The sequence below is a fragment of the Sander lucioperca genome, chromosome 15, assembly GCF_008315115.2.
Source record: "Sander lucioperca isolate FBNREF2018 chromosome 15, SLUC_FBN_1.2, whole genome shotgun sequence".
In the NCBI taxonomy this organism is placed as follows: domain Eukaryota; kingdom Metazoa; phylum Chordata; class Actinopteri; order Perciformes; family Percidae; genus Sander; species Sander lucioperca.
Genome location: NC_050187.1, coordinates 1,125,564 through 1,142,570, shown reverse-complemented (window position 1 = coordinate 1,142,570; position 17,007 = coordinate 1,125,564). Strand labels below are relative to the sequence as shown.

General features: G+C 40.5%; 1 protein-coding gene across 1 annotated transcript; it reads left to right on the top strand.

Annotated features, from left to right (window-relative positions):
• Positions 1-207: 207 nt before the first annotated feature.
• On the top strand, positions 208-16,376 carry LOC116053620 (steroid 17-alpha-hydroxylase/17,20 lyase). Its single transcript, XM_031304703.2, has 8 exons — positions 208-528; positions 629-767; positions 6,120-6,355; positions 8,516-8,602; positions 10,089-10,307; positions 13,077-13,246; positions 14,241-14,344; positions 15,886-16,376. Exons 1-8 carry the CDS (start codon positions 208-210, stop codon positions 16,164-16,166), a joined length of 1,557 nt encoding a protein of 518 aa, XP_031160563.1. The 3' UTR covers positions 16,167-16,376.
• The last annotated feature ends 631 nt before the right edge of the window (positions 16,377-17,007 follow it).

Genomic DNA, 17,007 nt, shown 5'->3' with positions numbered 1-17,007 from the left:
GTTTTTTTTTGCAAGGATTCAGTGAATCAAGTGTCATCTTATCTTGTTGAAGTTGGCCCGGCCTGAAGAATTCCGAGTCAAGGATTTGGCATTGAAGGAGCTGCATAAAAGGCTGTCCCTGCAGCAGCTCAGGGCCTTCCTGCAGAGCTAACTCTCTGTGATGCTTGGCCTCCGCTGAAACACACCCCTTTGTCAGGGCCCTCTTCTATGGCTATGGCTTGGTTTCTATGTCTGTGTGTGTTTTTGGCCGCGGGCCTGGCTTTGCTAGCGCTGCGCCTGAAGCTCAAGATGTCCGCTCGTGGCCCCCAGGAGCCCCCACACCTCCCAGCACTACCCCTGATCGGCAGTCTGCTGAGTCTGCGAAGCCCACACCCTCCTCATGTGCTTTTTAAAGAACTGCAGAAGAAATACGGACAGACGTACTCTCTGATGATGGGCTCCCACTGTGTCATCGTCATCAACCAGCACGCACACGCCAAAGAAATCCTGCTGAAGAAGGGAAAGCTATTTGCAGGAAGACCCAGAACTGTGAGTAGACCTCTTCATCATTGTCTTCTTCTTCTTCTTAGCAGTTGTCATTTATGTTTTTTTTCTTCCTTTTTCCAACCCCGTTCTGTGTGTGATGTAGGTAACCACAGACGTCCTGACCAGAGATGGGAAAGACATCGCGTTTGGAGACTACAGTGCTACCTGGAGATTTCACAGGAAAATAGTCCATGGAGCCCTGTGCATGTTTGGAGAGGGCTCTGCCTCCATCGAGAAGATCAGTGAGTACAGTTCTCTCTACACTCCTCCAACGGGATTCTTCTTCTTCTTAACCCTTGTGTTGTCCTCAGGTCAAATTTGACCCGTTTTCAAAGTTTTTAATATCAGAAATATGGGTTTCTTAACAACCAAATTGCCCCAAAATAATTTGGATGCGTGCATGTAGGTTGTATGGGACCCATGCAACATTCTTCATAGGTAAAATGAATGTTTACTTCCATTGAATTTTGGGTGTTTTATTCAATTTTAAATAATTTGAAAAAAAAAATGGTTTAAATGGTTTTAGAACAGTCTCCTGACTAAACTTTGACATAAACCAGTCTGTGATTCACTCAACATCCTCTGATCTTAACTATTAGTCCAAATAATTCATCATTTCTGCTTTTTTTTCTAACTCAAAAATTAGGTAAAATGTTATATACATTAAGTTGAATGACCATACATTAAAAATAAAACGTTGAAGAAAGTGACAAAAGCGCCAAAAGCATAAAAAAAGGGACAGAAACGTCAGAAAAAGCCCCCCTAAAAAGTTCATTTTAAAATTTTGACCCGGAAGGACAAGTTGATGGTCGACAGGAAGACTTTGGCAAACACACAGTATTAATTATTAATACTAGAAGTTCTGTCTAAAACAGATACGCAGGTGATCAGTTAAAGGGCCAGTCCTCCAATTACCAAAAAACAGATGTCGAAATCCCAAAAAAAGTAATATTGAAAGACATTTCCAGAACAAGCACACTGCATTTGCTAAAAAGAAAGTATCCGGCTCGGGATGAGCGAAAGCAAGCAATTTCGGACCTGCTGCAGAAAGCAGAAAAGAACAAAAGGTTTTTTTTAAGAATTAAGACACACACACACACACACACACACACACACACAATTCTTAAAAAAAACTTTTGTTCTTCTCTGCTTTCTGCAGCAGTTCCGAAATCATTTAGACCTATAAGGAATGTTGATATGCTTATTTAGACATAGGCTTTGTCATTTAAATGTTCAAATGTGTTTTGCGGCTCCAGACAGATTGTTTTATTACTTATAGCCAAAAATGGCTTTTTTAATAGTTTTTGTGGAAGCAGTGTCACTGTTACTCTCTATGTTACAGTACAGTACAGTACTGTAAAGTACAGTACAAATACCACACTAAAAAATACTTTGTTACAAATAAAAGTATCTACATAAAAGTACCCCCGCGACCCGTTACCGGATAAGCGGATGAAGATGGATGGATGACATAAAAGTATGTAAGTATCATCAGGAAAATGTACTTAAAGTATTAAAAGTAAAAGTACTTGATGCAGAAAAATCCTCCCATTTTAGAAACTGGAAACGATCCAAACAGTTCTGTCAAGCAACAACATCTTTGGAGAAAAATGTGTTCTGGTTTATTGGCATTTCTTTAAACCACTCACATCCTCATGGGTGGTGCTAAGCGCTGGACGGAGCCACGTTGCTACTGCAAAATAGCCTCGGGAAGGAACTTGTTTTGGTGGAACGTGTACTTTCAAAAGTTGTTTTAGTCGTGCAACAGAAAACTCAGATTGGATAGATAACTGTCTCGAATTACCCTGCAGAGATCTGAGGAGCAGTTAACCATAGTCTCGACCGGAGTTTAAAATTCCAACACAAAGAATGCAAAAAGTAACGGACCTCTGGCCAAAAAGAGGGACATCCGGAGGAATTTCCGACTGCAACGGAGCAATCCCGGAAGTGGAACGTCGTGGATGTAGACTAGGTTCACGAGAATGAGACGAGATTTTAACACTGTTTTAAAGAAAACTTCAATGAAAAAATATGACTGGAGAAATAGTCTTTTATTCAAATGAAAGTCAGAAAATGATAAATGAGCACTGTGAAAGGTTTTGCCACAAACTGGCTTCTCTCCTGTATAACTAACCTCTTCAGACCTAATAACTGCGGCATTTCCACCGGGAACAATTTAAAAGTGTTTAATCGTCCAATTAATATTAACTGTTGAGTCATTTGATTTATAACAAATTATCGTATTTCATAAACTAAATGTGTTTTGTGTGCAATAATCTTAATTTGTAGGGTAACTAAAGCTGTAACAGATGAATGTAGTGGAGTAAAAAGTACAATATTTAAAAGTTGAAAGTGTGAAAGAAAAGTACAAGTACCTCACATTTTTACTTAAGTACAGTACTGGAGTACATGTACTGGGTTACATTCCACCACCAACCGCCAACATTTTAACACAGACTGTCATCTGCATTTTAAAGTTGTACATATACTGAATTACTTCCACTATGTACAGTTTACTGCTTGTACATGTTTCTGTTGTACACACTGACACATTCATGTTGGAGTAATGAAACAAGACCAAATGGAAATAAATGCAGTGAATTTGACTTCCTTTTTATTATCTCCTGCTATAATCTGAGGCCAGTGTGTAAGATGCTTTCTGTCTTCTATCTATCTCTCTGTGAAGAAACATCTACTGCAGTATGAACGTGTAAAAGTAAGGGAGAACCCGACATGCTAAGCTAGCTAGCGAGCAGGCCGAGCATCAAGCTAGGTGACGTAAATTGCGCGAGACGAGAGATGTAGTTCACTGAGCGGTTTTACACTAAACTAAGCGGTCATATAACAAACCTACGGCTAACTGAGACTTTCTTCTGTTGAAAAATGATCTTTTAAATTGACGAACATCATATTTGTAATCCATGGCTCAATTCAAACGGGATCAAAAAATAATTTGCCTCTCCCCGTTCACTACCGTTCATATTTTTTTCCGAATTAAGGTCCAATGAGGTCCACCGGAAGGGGAGGGACTTCGCCTCTCTATGGAGGGAATTAAGTCTAACTCTTGCGTGCAGTGTCCAACGGTCAAGGAAATACGTGGCGGTGTAGACTGGGAGCCGCCAGCATCCCCAACGTGCGTAGAATGCGAGGGCCTGTTCAGTGCTGCTTGCAGCTTTATTTCCTTAATTTTCTTTCTCTCTTAATAAATCAATGATCAGTTTGGTCCATTAAATGACAGTAAATAGGAAAAATGCTCATCACAACCCATCACAATATATTCAAATAGCTTCTGTGGTCCGAGTAACAATCCTAAACCAAAAGGTGTTCACTTTAATATCATAGAAGTCAAATGAAAGCAGCAAAACTTCACAATTGAAAGGTTAGAGGCATTTTTTGCATGTTTTTTTTAAACATTAATAATTGATTATCTTGTTAACTCCGTCCATCGACTTACAGGTGAATTGGATATTTGAGTTGGATGCAGGACAGGGACGTAGGAGGACAACGGGACGATGACCTCTATAAATGGAGGTGTAGTGTAGGATTATCTGTAGAGCTTCCTTATGTCCCTTTTCTTTATATATCAGTGCTTACATGCCAATGTCATTACAATATTTGCACATTGAAGATTTTTTTTCATTAGGTGAAGTGCATGTTGAAGATGCCCATAGTACCTTCTCAGATCTTTCTACCATCCACAGTGGTGGAAAGTAACTAAGTACTTTTACTCAAGTACTGTACTTACATACAAGTTTGAGTTCATTGAGCATTACTTGAGTTTTTTCTTTTTCCTTATACTTTATAACTCTGCTCCACTACATCTCAGGAGACAATACTGTACTTTTTACTGCACTACATTATCTGACAGCTTATATTTACATACACACTATATGATCAGTATATATAAACATAATGCATTGTTGTACTGTACATTAAACTAACCAGCAGTGTAGTAGTAGTTCGAAATGTCGAAATGACTGTGATACACACACAGTAACATCAGTAGGCAATAATCAATTATGGTCTGTCACTGAATCAATGCAGAATCAACCAGGTCCGCATTGTGATGCATCGATGCAATGATTAATTTCATCACCCCTAACGCACACACACGCGCGCACACACACACACACACACACACACACACACACACACACACACAATAAAGTAAAAAGTGAGTGAACATTTTGATAACAGTTTTAGAGTAAGCATTGTAACATGTCAGTAAGATGGTGTGTTGCCTGTGTCCTGCTCTCTGTGCTCCGTCCACACACCGAGGTTAAAATAGTTTTTATTTTTATTTTAGTTTGTTAAAGTTAGATGACTTTTCAATTTAATTTCAGTTTAGTCTGATTTTGTTTTCAGAGTGTGTTTTTAGTGTTTGTTTGTTTGTTTTTGTCAGGGCCAGCTATGATGTCTCAGAATGATGTAGCTACATATAGATACAGAATACATTGTTGTAGCCATGATGTTGAATCTTTGTGCTACTTTAGTGTCCGAAGTGAAGTAGTTACGTCACAGCGCCATCTCAAGTTGAGTTCAATGGCACGAGAGTTGACCGAAATTCATGCTGTCACCTTTTTTTAAATAGTGATATATATTATAGCTAAAAAACTGAAACTTATGTTTTATTTGTATTAGTTTTTGGCAATATAGTTTCAGTTTAGTTTAAGTTTTTCTTAAAAGTTTTTATTTAATTTCAGTGTACAAAAACAAAAATGTTTGTGCTTATTTTCGTTTTTGTTTTGTTGATAACCCTGACCCATACACACACACACACACACTCACACACATATACACGCACGCACACACACACTCACGACACACACACGCACACATACACACACACGCACGCATATACACACGCACACACACGCACACACACACGCGCACACATACACACAAGCATACACGCACGCACACACACACTCACGCACGCACACACACACACGCATACACACACACATATACACACACACACACACGCATACATGCACACACACACACACGCACACACACGCACGCACACTTGTCACAATTCGATTACGATTATCCTCTCAACGATTTGAATCGATTCGATATCACAATGCATCACCACCTCAATATTATTATATATTGCTACACATGGTTTTCATTCAGATATATATTTGCTCCCCCTTTTTAGTGTATCTGCTCTTAAAAAAGACACTTCCTGAATGTAGAGGAGTCTAAACACAGCAGACAACAGACAAAAGGCAGAAACTAAAAAAACAGCCACCGAAAATCAACAAGTAACATCAGTAGGCAATAATCGATTATGGTCTGTCACTGAATCGATGCAGAATCAACCAGGTCCGCATTGTGATGCATCGATGCAATGATTCATTTCAACACCCCTAACACACACTCGCACACACACACACACACACACACACACACACACACACACGCACACACACACACACACACACACACACACACACACACACACACGCACACACACACACACGCACACACACACACAATATAAAGTAAAAAGTGAAGAAAAAAAAACAGTTTTAGAGTAAGCATTGTAACATGTCAGTAAGATGGTGTGTTGCCTGTGTCCTGCTCAGTCTGTGCAGAGGCCCAGTCTCTGTGCTCCGTCCTGTCTGAGGCAGCAGCTGCTGGACTGGCCCTGGATCTGTCTCCTGAGCTGACTCGGGCCGTCACCAACGTCATCTGTTCGCTCTGCTTCAACTCCTCCTACCACCGCGGGGACCCAGAGTTTGAGGCCATGCTGCGCTACAGCCAGGGCATCGTGGACACTGTGGCAAAGGACAGCCTGGTGGACATCTTCCCCTGGTTACAGGTACACAACTCAAACACAACATTACAGTAGGATTTTATGTAATGAGGAAATGAGGCAATAAACAAGATTGGACCATGCACTTGTCGTCCTCCTGGGTCAAAACTAAAAATTTCACTTTTTCTGACGTTTTTGTCTCTTTTTTCGACCCTTTTCGCGCTTTTTTAATGTTTTGGCCCCTTTTCCCCCATTTTACACCTCCTTTCACTACCATGTATGAAAACCATTAACACCAACTTATTACTAGTTTTACACTTATTTTTGGAATCCATGGTCAATAAACCTTATTTATAGGAAATTATATCTAATCCTGGAGATAGAAAAGCAGAAATTATGAATAATTCAGACTAATAATAAAGGTAAGATAATCACAGAAGGGTGTATGTCAACGTTCAGTGAGGATACTGTTTCGAAACATTTAGATTTATTTTTTTTAAATGCTAAAAAACTGAACAAAACACCCAAAATTCAATGAAAGTAGAGATCCAATCTTTTGTCGTACTTGCGATGCCATTGTATGGGATCATCCGTGTTCTTTTTGGGTAATTACAATTAGGTAGTAACAAAGAAACCCATATTTCTGATATAGACATTTAGAAAACGGGTCAAATTTGACCCAAAGACAACACAAAGGGTTAAAAAACACTGAAGAGCCCTGGTTTACACCTCACACCTCACCTTATTTCCTGCTCTGCTCCCTTCAGAACTACTACGGCCACTAGAGGGTGCCGTCACTATAACATTTAAATATTGGTGGTAATTGCAGCTTGAACAAACAACTTATCTGGGCGTTGTTCGGGGGAGGACAATATCCAAGACCCAGTTGCGCGTAGGGGTGGAGGCTGCTCTAAAAAGAGATGTGACCTGCACTGGCCAGCTACATCCTATGGGTCTGGGGACAACCTACAGCAGGCAAGAGCACAAATCATTGAGGAGCAGGGAAGAGAGCTGAAACCTACAAATGGAGAGGTAGAAAATGAGGTGGGAGGAGAAAAAGGGGGGAAAAAATGAACACATAAAACTCTTCCCTGACCCAGCTGTCCCTGAATGTCCCACCCTGGATCTGCCCTGCCGCCCCGCTATCCTCTGTCCTTTGGGACACACACACACACACACACACACACACACACACACACACACACACACACACACACACACACACACACACACACACACACACACACACACACACACACAGGTTTGTGGCACTATCTTTGTGGGGACCCGTCATTGACATAATGCATTCCCTAGCCCCTTACCCTAACCTTAACCATCCCAACTAAATGCCTAACCCTTAACCCTCACCCTAACCATAACCTAATTCTAACCCTAATCCTAAAACAGCCCTTTAAAGTTGTGGGGTCCAGCATTTTGGCCCCACAAAGCTGTCGGGACTCCACAAGTATACTGGACTCCCGGTTTTTGGACCCCACAAATATAGTTAAACAAGCCCCCCCCCCCCCCCCCCCCCCCACCCCCCCCCCCACACACACACACACACACACACACACACATACACACACACACACACACCCGATCCGTATTACAATGAAATAATCTAAGCCAAACATTATGTCCCCCTTCGTTTTTTAGCTACTTTTGTCTTGTACCCTTCCATGTGTGTCTTCACGTTGATCACTTGTATTCCACTATAAACAAAAAGAAAAGAAAAAGAAGAGTCCCTTAATGACAGTGTAAAATCAGCATTGTTTCTTTACAGCCGTTATACTGATTCAAATGCAGTTTTTCATTTTGGATGTTAGAAAATGTTCCCAACACCTTCAACGTTGAATAATATTCAATACAACCATCCGACTTAACTCAACGCTGGAACAAAATAGAGAGACTTACAAAATACTGTACTGTATATTTGTATTAAAGTGTCTATTGAAAATATACATACACATAGGGTGGTGATGGTGGATATGACACATGTCTTTGGTGTGGGAGACCCAGGTTTGATTCCCACTGTGATACATCAACCAATGTGTCCTTGAGCAAGACACTTAACTCCTAGTTGCTCCAGAGGCGTGTCACCTCTGACATATGTAACAATTGTAAGTTGCTTTGGATAAAAGTGCCTGGTAAATGACATGTAATGTAATACACTCATTATACAACAAACGTCATTATGTGTATGACGGCTGTCTCTCTTTGCCACAGATGTTTCCTAATGCAGACCTGCGTCTTCTGAAGCAGTGTGTTTCAATCCGAGACGAACTTCTTCAGAAGAAATATGATGAACACAAGGTACAGTTGGCCTCTGCCCACTAATGAGGTAGAGATGGTTTGATTGTAACTATAATCTCTGTGGGAAGTTCCTGGAAAGGACTATGTCATTTATCATTAGGGATGCACCATGCATGAATCCAGATTTTTGGGGTTCAGCCAAATACCTAATCCACTGGTTAAGACTGCCGAATCCGAAACCGAATACCGAATCCTACTCCCATCCTCAGTCCATTAACACAGTAAACACATTAATGAAGTCAGAAATGAACTGTCCTTCCTTTGCCGTACCTGAAGTTGCTGCATTGTTTTGACAAAATCAAGCAAGTTTTAAGTCTTGGTAGCAAAATCTTCTAGTCTGTGAGTAAAAACTCAGTGACTGGGTTTAAATGGGTCCCTGCCAGTTCGTGGTTAAGGTTTTAGCGTTTTTTCTCTGGAGATCCACAGCTGCTTATGACCTCTAACCAGCTATGTAACTACTAGGGGCAGGAATCACCAGAGGCCCCACGATACCATACTATTAACATACCATATTATTGTGGTTTTTGTGATATTCTGCTATATATTGCAATACATTACCTTTTTTCCAACTTTAAATTATGTCCCCAAAGGAAAACAGTATCTTTCACGTATGTTTTCTAAAAAAAAAAAAACTTAACTGCATCTTTTATTGGACTGAAAAAGCAATTGATTTTGATTATCTAATACCAAAAAGTTAACTTCTCATGTGCAATTTATGTAATAAAAGATCCATACTTGGCATCAGTGTAGCAATACAGTATTGCAACCTAAAACATTGCGAGACTTTGATAATTGATGTTTACAGATATATGATTACAGACGGACAGAAGGAAAGAGGAATGAAAGCCAATCCAACAGCAATCCTGGAGCTCTGTCCAACTCTACTCAACAATCAAATTTCATCATATCCATCATTTTTAAGTAGAAATATGTGATATTTGATATAAGGACAATGTTGGCCATTATGATCGGCAACCCAGTCAACCAATCTGTCTCAACATACTGATTGCTCTGCTGTTTGCTCGCAAACATTGTTATTGTTACACATTGTTACTGACATGCTTTACTTCAGAGCTGAAAAGATTAATCGCTAACAATTTTGATAATCGGTTTGTCATTTTTTAATGAAAATAAAGTTAAAACTTCTCTGATTCCAGCTTTTTAAATCTAAATATTTTCTAGTTTCTTCTCTCCTGTGAGACAGTACATTTTAGTTGTGGACAAAACAAGACATTTGAGGACGTCATCTTGGGCTTTGGGAAACACTGATCCACAGTTTTCACCCTTTTAGAGACCAAACAACTTATTGATTAATCAAGAAAATAATCAACAGATTAATCGACAATGAAGCTGATCGTTAGTTGCAGCCCTACTTCACTGTAACAGTCATTTTAAGTTGCTTTATCTATTTAATGCAAACCCCATCTAATGCAGTGTACAGTATACTATGAGTGTGAGTGTACATTGACACGGTGCTCCCTCCCAGGCAGACTACAGTGACCATGTGCAGAGAGACCTGCTGGACGCTCTGCTGAGAGCCAAACGCAGCGCTGAGAACAACAACACCGCAGGGATCAATGCCGAGTCGGTGGGCCTCAGTGACGACCACATCCTCATGACTGTGGGAGACATCTTTGGAGCTGGCGTGGAAACCACCACCACTGTGCTCAAATGGGCCATCGCGTACTTCATCCATTATCCACAGGTAAGGCTGGAGCAGCAGCCGCGTGCAGGAGAGGTGGGCATAAAAATAAAAAATAATCTCTCCTTCATACATTAGCTGTGTTCGAAACCGTTCCCTCATTCACTTACTCGCCATTCCCTATTAGAGTGCGGATCGGGCCGCATTTTTCTGTCCGTGCCAGGCCCACGTCCGACAGAGCAGTAACCGAACCCGGCCCGAGCCCGACAGGTATTAAGATATTTATGTCCGAGCCCAGCAGTTAAAATAATTTTTTTTCTCATACTAATGACACATTAGTACGTTTGTTTGTGTGGAAAGCCCGCTTTTATGAAGCAACTGTAGGAAGGCATTCGGAAATGTCAACAGATGAGCGCATCAGCGCACACGGGGCAACAAGCGCACGTTAACACAGGCGTGCACAAGAGGCGCGCTGATGTGACCGAGCCCGACCCGAACCCGAACATCATTTCTAAATATCTGTGTGAACCCGGCCCGGCCCGTCGGGTCCCGTCGGGTCCTGTCGGGTCCTGTCGGGCTCAGGTATCCATCCTCTATTCCCTATATCACTGGTTCTCAAGCTTTTTTCAATAATATTCCCCCTTTGAACAGTTTTTTTAAGCCATGTACCCCCTAACCAGCGCGAATAATTTTTGATATAAAAAAAGTCTCTATAAAGAGGAAGAATACAGCGATGTTAGCGATAGATTTACTAAACAACAGCCTTGGACCTGGAAAACATTTAGATGATAATGAAAAAAAGTGAAAAAACTTGGAAAAAGACGGAAGTAAGGCAAGAATAGGTCGAAAATAGTAACAACAACTTCGAAAAAAGAGACACAAACTTAAAAAAAGCAATAAAACGTTGAAAAGAAACCACAGTAGAAAGAAGGAAGGCAACACTAGGGCGACAAAAGGGACAAAAAATTCCAAAAAGCGAGAAACTTCGAAAAAAAAGAGACAAAAACTTTTTGAAGAAAAAAAGACAGTAGAAAAAAGTAAGGAAGAAAGGCAGAATAGGTCAAAACAAACAACAATAAATTCGAAAAAACAAAATAAGACAAACTTAGAGAAAAAGACAGTAGAAGTAACTACAGCCTTGTAACTGAAAAACATTTTGCAAAGACTCTGTAGTCCTCTAAAGTACCCCTAGGGGTACATGTACCCCCATTTGAGAAACACTGCCCTATGTAGTGTTTATTAAATAGTGATCTATATAGGAAACGACCAAACCAGATTTCGGCACTGAAAACATCGTTGCGTCAGTAGATGTGCCGGTTATTTGTGCGACGGAGGCGGGCGCGCCCAGCATCAGGTAAACAAACTGAATCAAAATGACTTCTAATACATCCCTGAAACCAACCGAGCACTCAGGAGAATAGTAAAAGGTTGTACTTCGTATATATATTGCGTGTTACATTTCCAATCTTTAAAAACAAAAGCCTGCTACATTTTTCCTTTTCAGTTTCCGCGGGTGCTTCTGCTTCTTCTTCTCCATCGGGCAAAAAGGACCGCGTTGCATCGTGGTATACGGGAGTAAAATGTAGGATACATCGCATGTACACTCAAATTACCTGTGCATTGTGGGTATTTTATAGTGGACTATATAGTGAATGAAATTAACGGTGGAGAATTGGAACACCACTACAAAATGACAAATTTAGCCATTATTTAGCCATACAGCCATGCCATTAAGCTGTAGTATACTTCCACATGCTTGACACTTAACTTTGTTAAGTGTTAAAGTTGTCTTATTTTATTTTTATATTATTTATATTAACATTTTGTGACTTTACAGACATGTACTGTACAGAAACCAATCTTACGTGCCTTGAGCTGCAGTTCTTCTGGAGTCCACTAGATGCTAATCGGGCTCCATTGAAATTAGTCATTCTATTTCCACAGTTTAGTTATCTCACTTCTCCTTATGTGAGTCTTGGTTATAGTTGAGGAGAAGTATGTCAAGTATTTCAACTATGTCAGCTTTACTGACAGATATTTCAGCCTATCACAGTCACATTTGGATTTTCAGACCCCCCAGTGACCGATGAAAATCATGATGCACGATAATTCACACTTAAAGCCATGTCGTCAGAACCCTGTGGGTGATGGGTGACAGATGCTACATCCTCAACCGTGATACCACAAAACGTTGGTGGTGATAGAGCTCGTGAGGGCTCTGATCTATGTATTTTATGAGGGAATCACATGAAAAGAGATTTTTCGAGAAAAAAAAAGTGTGAAATTCATACAAATCCAAGGACTGAGAGAATTCTATGAGTCATGTGAATATGAATCAGTGAAACTTTTCAAAACCCTGATAAAAGAACACATGTACATTCAAATGAAGAATCAGGGTTTTTCCTGGCTCAGAATAGGCCTGGGGGGCAGTAAGCACGATCGCATGCATTTTCCTGTTAATTCTGACAATTTGATGAACAAAATGTATATAATGCTTGAGTAAATAAGACCCCAATTAACACAACTTGTATAAAAAATTCTATTAATATTTGGGGTGGCAGTAGCTCAGTCTATAGGGGGTTTGGGTTGGGAACCAGAGGGTCGCAGGTTCAAGTCTCCTTACGGACCAATGTACAGAGTGTGGACTGGTAGCTAGAGAGATGGCAGTTCTGGGCAACCCCCCCCCCCCAATAGCCCCCTTACACTGACATCTCTCCATTTGTATATGTAAAAGGACCTGAGCATGTGTGTGTGTATTTCAGGCCTGTGTGTACTGTGCTCTTACAAACAGAGTGTAAAATGGGAAAAAAAATTAGTGTTGTGTGTGTTTAGGTGCAGAGGCGTATCCAGGAGGAGCTGGACAGTAAGGTGGGGGAGGACCGGTCCCCCCAGCTCAGTGACAGAGGCAGTCTACCCTACCTGGAGGCCACCATCAGGGAGGTGTTACGGATCCGCCCTGTGGCCCCACTGCTCATCCCCCACGTGGCCCTCAGTGACACCAGGTACACTCAACACATGACACGTTAGGCTGTTCTGACCGGGTTTTAACATCTGTCCTGAGTGATGGGATCTGTATGGGTCTGTAGAATGGGTCTCCAAATGCGTCCTCTGTGACCACTTATGATCGGATGTCACTTCCCCACTCTATATGCAATTAAACACGTACATCATTTTCGTTTGCATATAGGACGGTTGTGCGTTTATAATGTGAGTTGTTGCTTTCACATAAATCAAGAGAAAAATGAAAAAGCGCTGCCCAGGGTCTGAATGTGTGTCGACCACAGACTGTAGCCTATAAAAGGATGCAAACATAAGGAGATCTCATTCAGGGATATTCATTGTTATCCACCTCTGACAGGATGGAAACAATGCAACTGATCAATACAGCACTAGTCTATATCCACGACGTTCCACTTCCGGTATTGCTCTGTTGCCGCTGGAAATTCCGCCGGATTTTTCTTTTCGCCCGGTTGTCCGGTACCTTCCTCTTTCTTTGTGTTGGTATTCTAAACTCCAGTGGATTATGAGGACTATGGTTAACTGCTCCTCAGATCTCTGCAGGGTAAATCCAGACAGCTAGCTAGACTATCTGTCCAATCTGAGTTTTCTGTTGCACGACTAAAACAACTTTTGAATGTACATGTTCCACCAAAACAAGTTCCTTCCCGAGGCTATTTTGCAGAGGCACCGTGGCTCCGTCCGGCGCTTAGCACCGCCCAAGACGATTGTGATTGGTTTAAAGACATGCCAATAAACCAGAGCACTTTTTTCCTCCCATCCCAGAATGCTGTATGGACTAGCCAGACCTTCCTCCACAGCGCTGTGAAGGAAGGTCTGGCAATGCGAGAATATACAGCACCAGTTATGTCATACTGACTTGTTACACATAACTGGTCTGACACTGGACTGATTCTGGAGAATGTTGCTTCATATGTGTGTCATGCAAAACTGCAAAACATTTAGTCTGTTCCTCTCTGTCTCTATGCTTGTCTTTAGCATAGGGGATTTCACAGTGAGGAAAGGAACTCGCGTCATCATCAACCTGTGGTCTTTGCACCATGATGAGAAGGAATGGAAATACCCAGAGCTCTTTGACCCTGGTGAGAGGAAACTGCTGTCAAATACCAGGTTTTACTCTGGACAGTAATGCACTGAAATATAATTGTTGAGTGTGATTTATGGAACCAATAGGCATTTTCTCATGTCGGCTGGAGAAAAGGCCTATTGTGAAGTAACCCGATTAATGACAATAGAAGGGAATAAGCCATCTCTGTTGTTAATAAGGACACAGGATGTAGAATGGGAAAATGAACTAGTCACTAGCCATCAACCACCTGAGCCAATTTTATTATACAGGGATCAATGATCCCAATGCAATAAAAACATATTTGAATCCCGAGAACATTTAAATTCTGGGTGACATGTAGAATATGTTGAGAGACTAGAGTCTAGAGACTGACTGATAATCCACCCAAGAAGAAAATGGAACTTCATCTGTGGTGCTCACAACATTGAAAAATAATATTTAGCAGCAACAGCAATGTGTCTTTCCGGAAAAGAAAAAGAAATCCTAGTTGAATAAAATACAAATTCACCTCCATTTTATTATATCTTAAATGCTAGACTAAGAAAACCAAAAGAATGGTGAGAACTCTTTTGGAAATTGAAGTGAATTGAACTTTTAAGATCGTACTGATAGCATGTGGTCCTTATAGCTTTTTGGCATGACACGGATTTTCATGTAGACCTTGTAGTTTATTTGTTTTTTGTTTTTTTTATATTATTACAAAGTTTCAGTCCTTCCAGAAAAAGAGTTTTTTTGTGATTGTTGCAGGCAAAAATCCTTTAATTATGCAGCACGTTTTCTTAAAAAATGCAGGATATTTATGCAGGATATTTATGCAGTTTTATGCGATGAAATTGCGGGAACTTGCAAAAACTGCGGTTTCATCATGGCTTCATCACGGGGTTTGCAGCTTTTCGATGATGTTCACGTCGCGTAATTATGTCACTTCATAACGTTCCCATGGCAACAGGGGAAAATGGCTGCTCTTGTGTGAAGTAAACGCAACATTTTTCAACTTTCTGCTAAGATATATGTGACTTTTTTGATTATGAAATCATGCAAGCCCCGCATATTTTGCGCGGAAATCTGCAATTTATGCAGTGAAAGTGCGGTGTATTTGAAAAAATGCGGCCCCCGCATAAATATGCGAACTTTGGCTGATTATGCATTGAATTATGCGATCACATAATCACATTTTTCTGGAGGGACTGACAAAGCAAAACAAAACAAATACCAATACAACACACACAGACACACAACACATGGACAGTGTGTCAGAGGTTACAGAAAGAAAGAAAAAATAGATAAAAATAAGGATGCACATATATAAATATATATATACACATATATGCACATACATACACGTACATACACACACACACACATTTTCTTGTGCTTATAGATACACACACATACACCTATACATACATATACTTAGGATGACATTGCATCCCCTTAGCTTGGTCAGTCAAAACAAACAAAGAACTTAAACTAAATGACTCTTATTAATATACTCTTTACCTTGTAGTTTTGCTTGTGTGTGTTGATATGGGTTCCCGTGTTGTTCCTCTGCAGGCCGGTTCTTGAACAGTGAAGGCACAGGGCTGATCATCCCGTCGTCCAGCTACCTGCCGTTTGGTGCCGGTCTCAGGGTGTGTCTGGGTGAGGCCTTGGCCAAGATGGAGCTTTTCCTCTTCCTGTCGCGGATCCTCCAGCGCTTCACCTTCTCTGTCCCAGCAGGCCACTCTCTGCCCAGTCTGGAGGGTAAGTTTGGTGTAGTCCTCCAGCCGGCCAAGTACAAGGTGAACGCCATGCCCAGACCAGGCTGGGAGGGAAACAAGTGGCAGGCGTGTTGAGACTGGCCACATGTTCTCAACATCAGGGGATTTCATTTGGGATCTAAGAGCATACATCAGGCAGGCAGATGATCAAGCGTGTTGCAGTGAATAAGACATATAACATCCCTTTGTATGCATGACATTTATTACAATTTCTTCACAATGTAACCCTAACTCAACCAACAGTTCTGTACATTATTTATAAATAAAATTTTGGCATCTAATATACTGTATTTGACAAGTTACTTCTGCTGCCATGACATACGCATACTCAATCTACATACCAACAGTTTCATATTCAATAGGAAACATATATACATATACACACACTCTATCTATCTATCTATCTATCTATCTATCTATCTATCTATCTATCTATCTATCTATCTATCTATCTATTCTAGCTGCCAGAATGTTGGGGTAAAGACTAAATACTTTGATTCTACAATTTTTTCTGAATTAATTTCAAGTTTCCATTGAGCAGCAGTGGGGTACCTGCATATATATATATATATATATATATATATATATATATATATATATATATATCCTATATCATCAAACACCTAGCACTCTAACAGATAAAGCGAAAGCAGCTATTGGCAGTGTTTGGGTGAAACAAAAACCTTGGTCATGATGATGTGATTTAAAACTACCAGTGGTTTATTTTTATCAGACTGGCTCTAATACCATACGTGTGGAATGTATGTAAATGTGTGTGCTTATTCATAATGACATAACATTAATAATTTCAATAAAATGACCTGTGCAACAATGGCCTGTATGGTTCATTCGGGAAATGTTTTTTAAACGGATAGACTTACGTTTTTTCAAAGGTATTTAAATTAGATAATGGTGA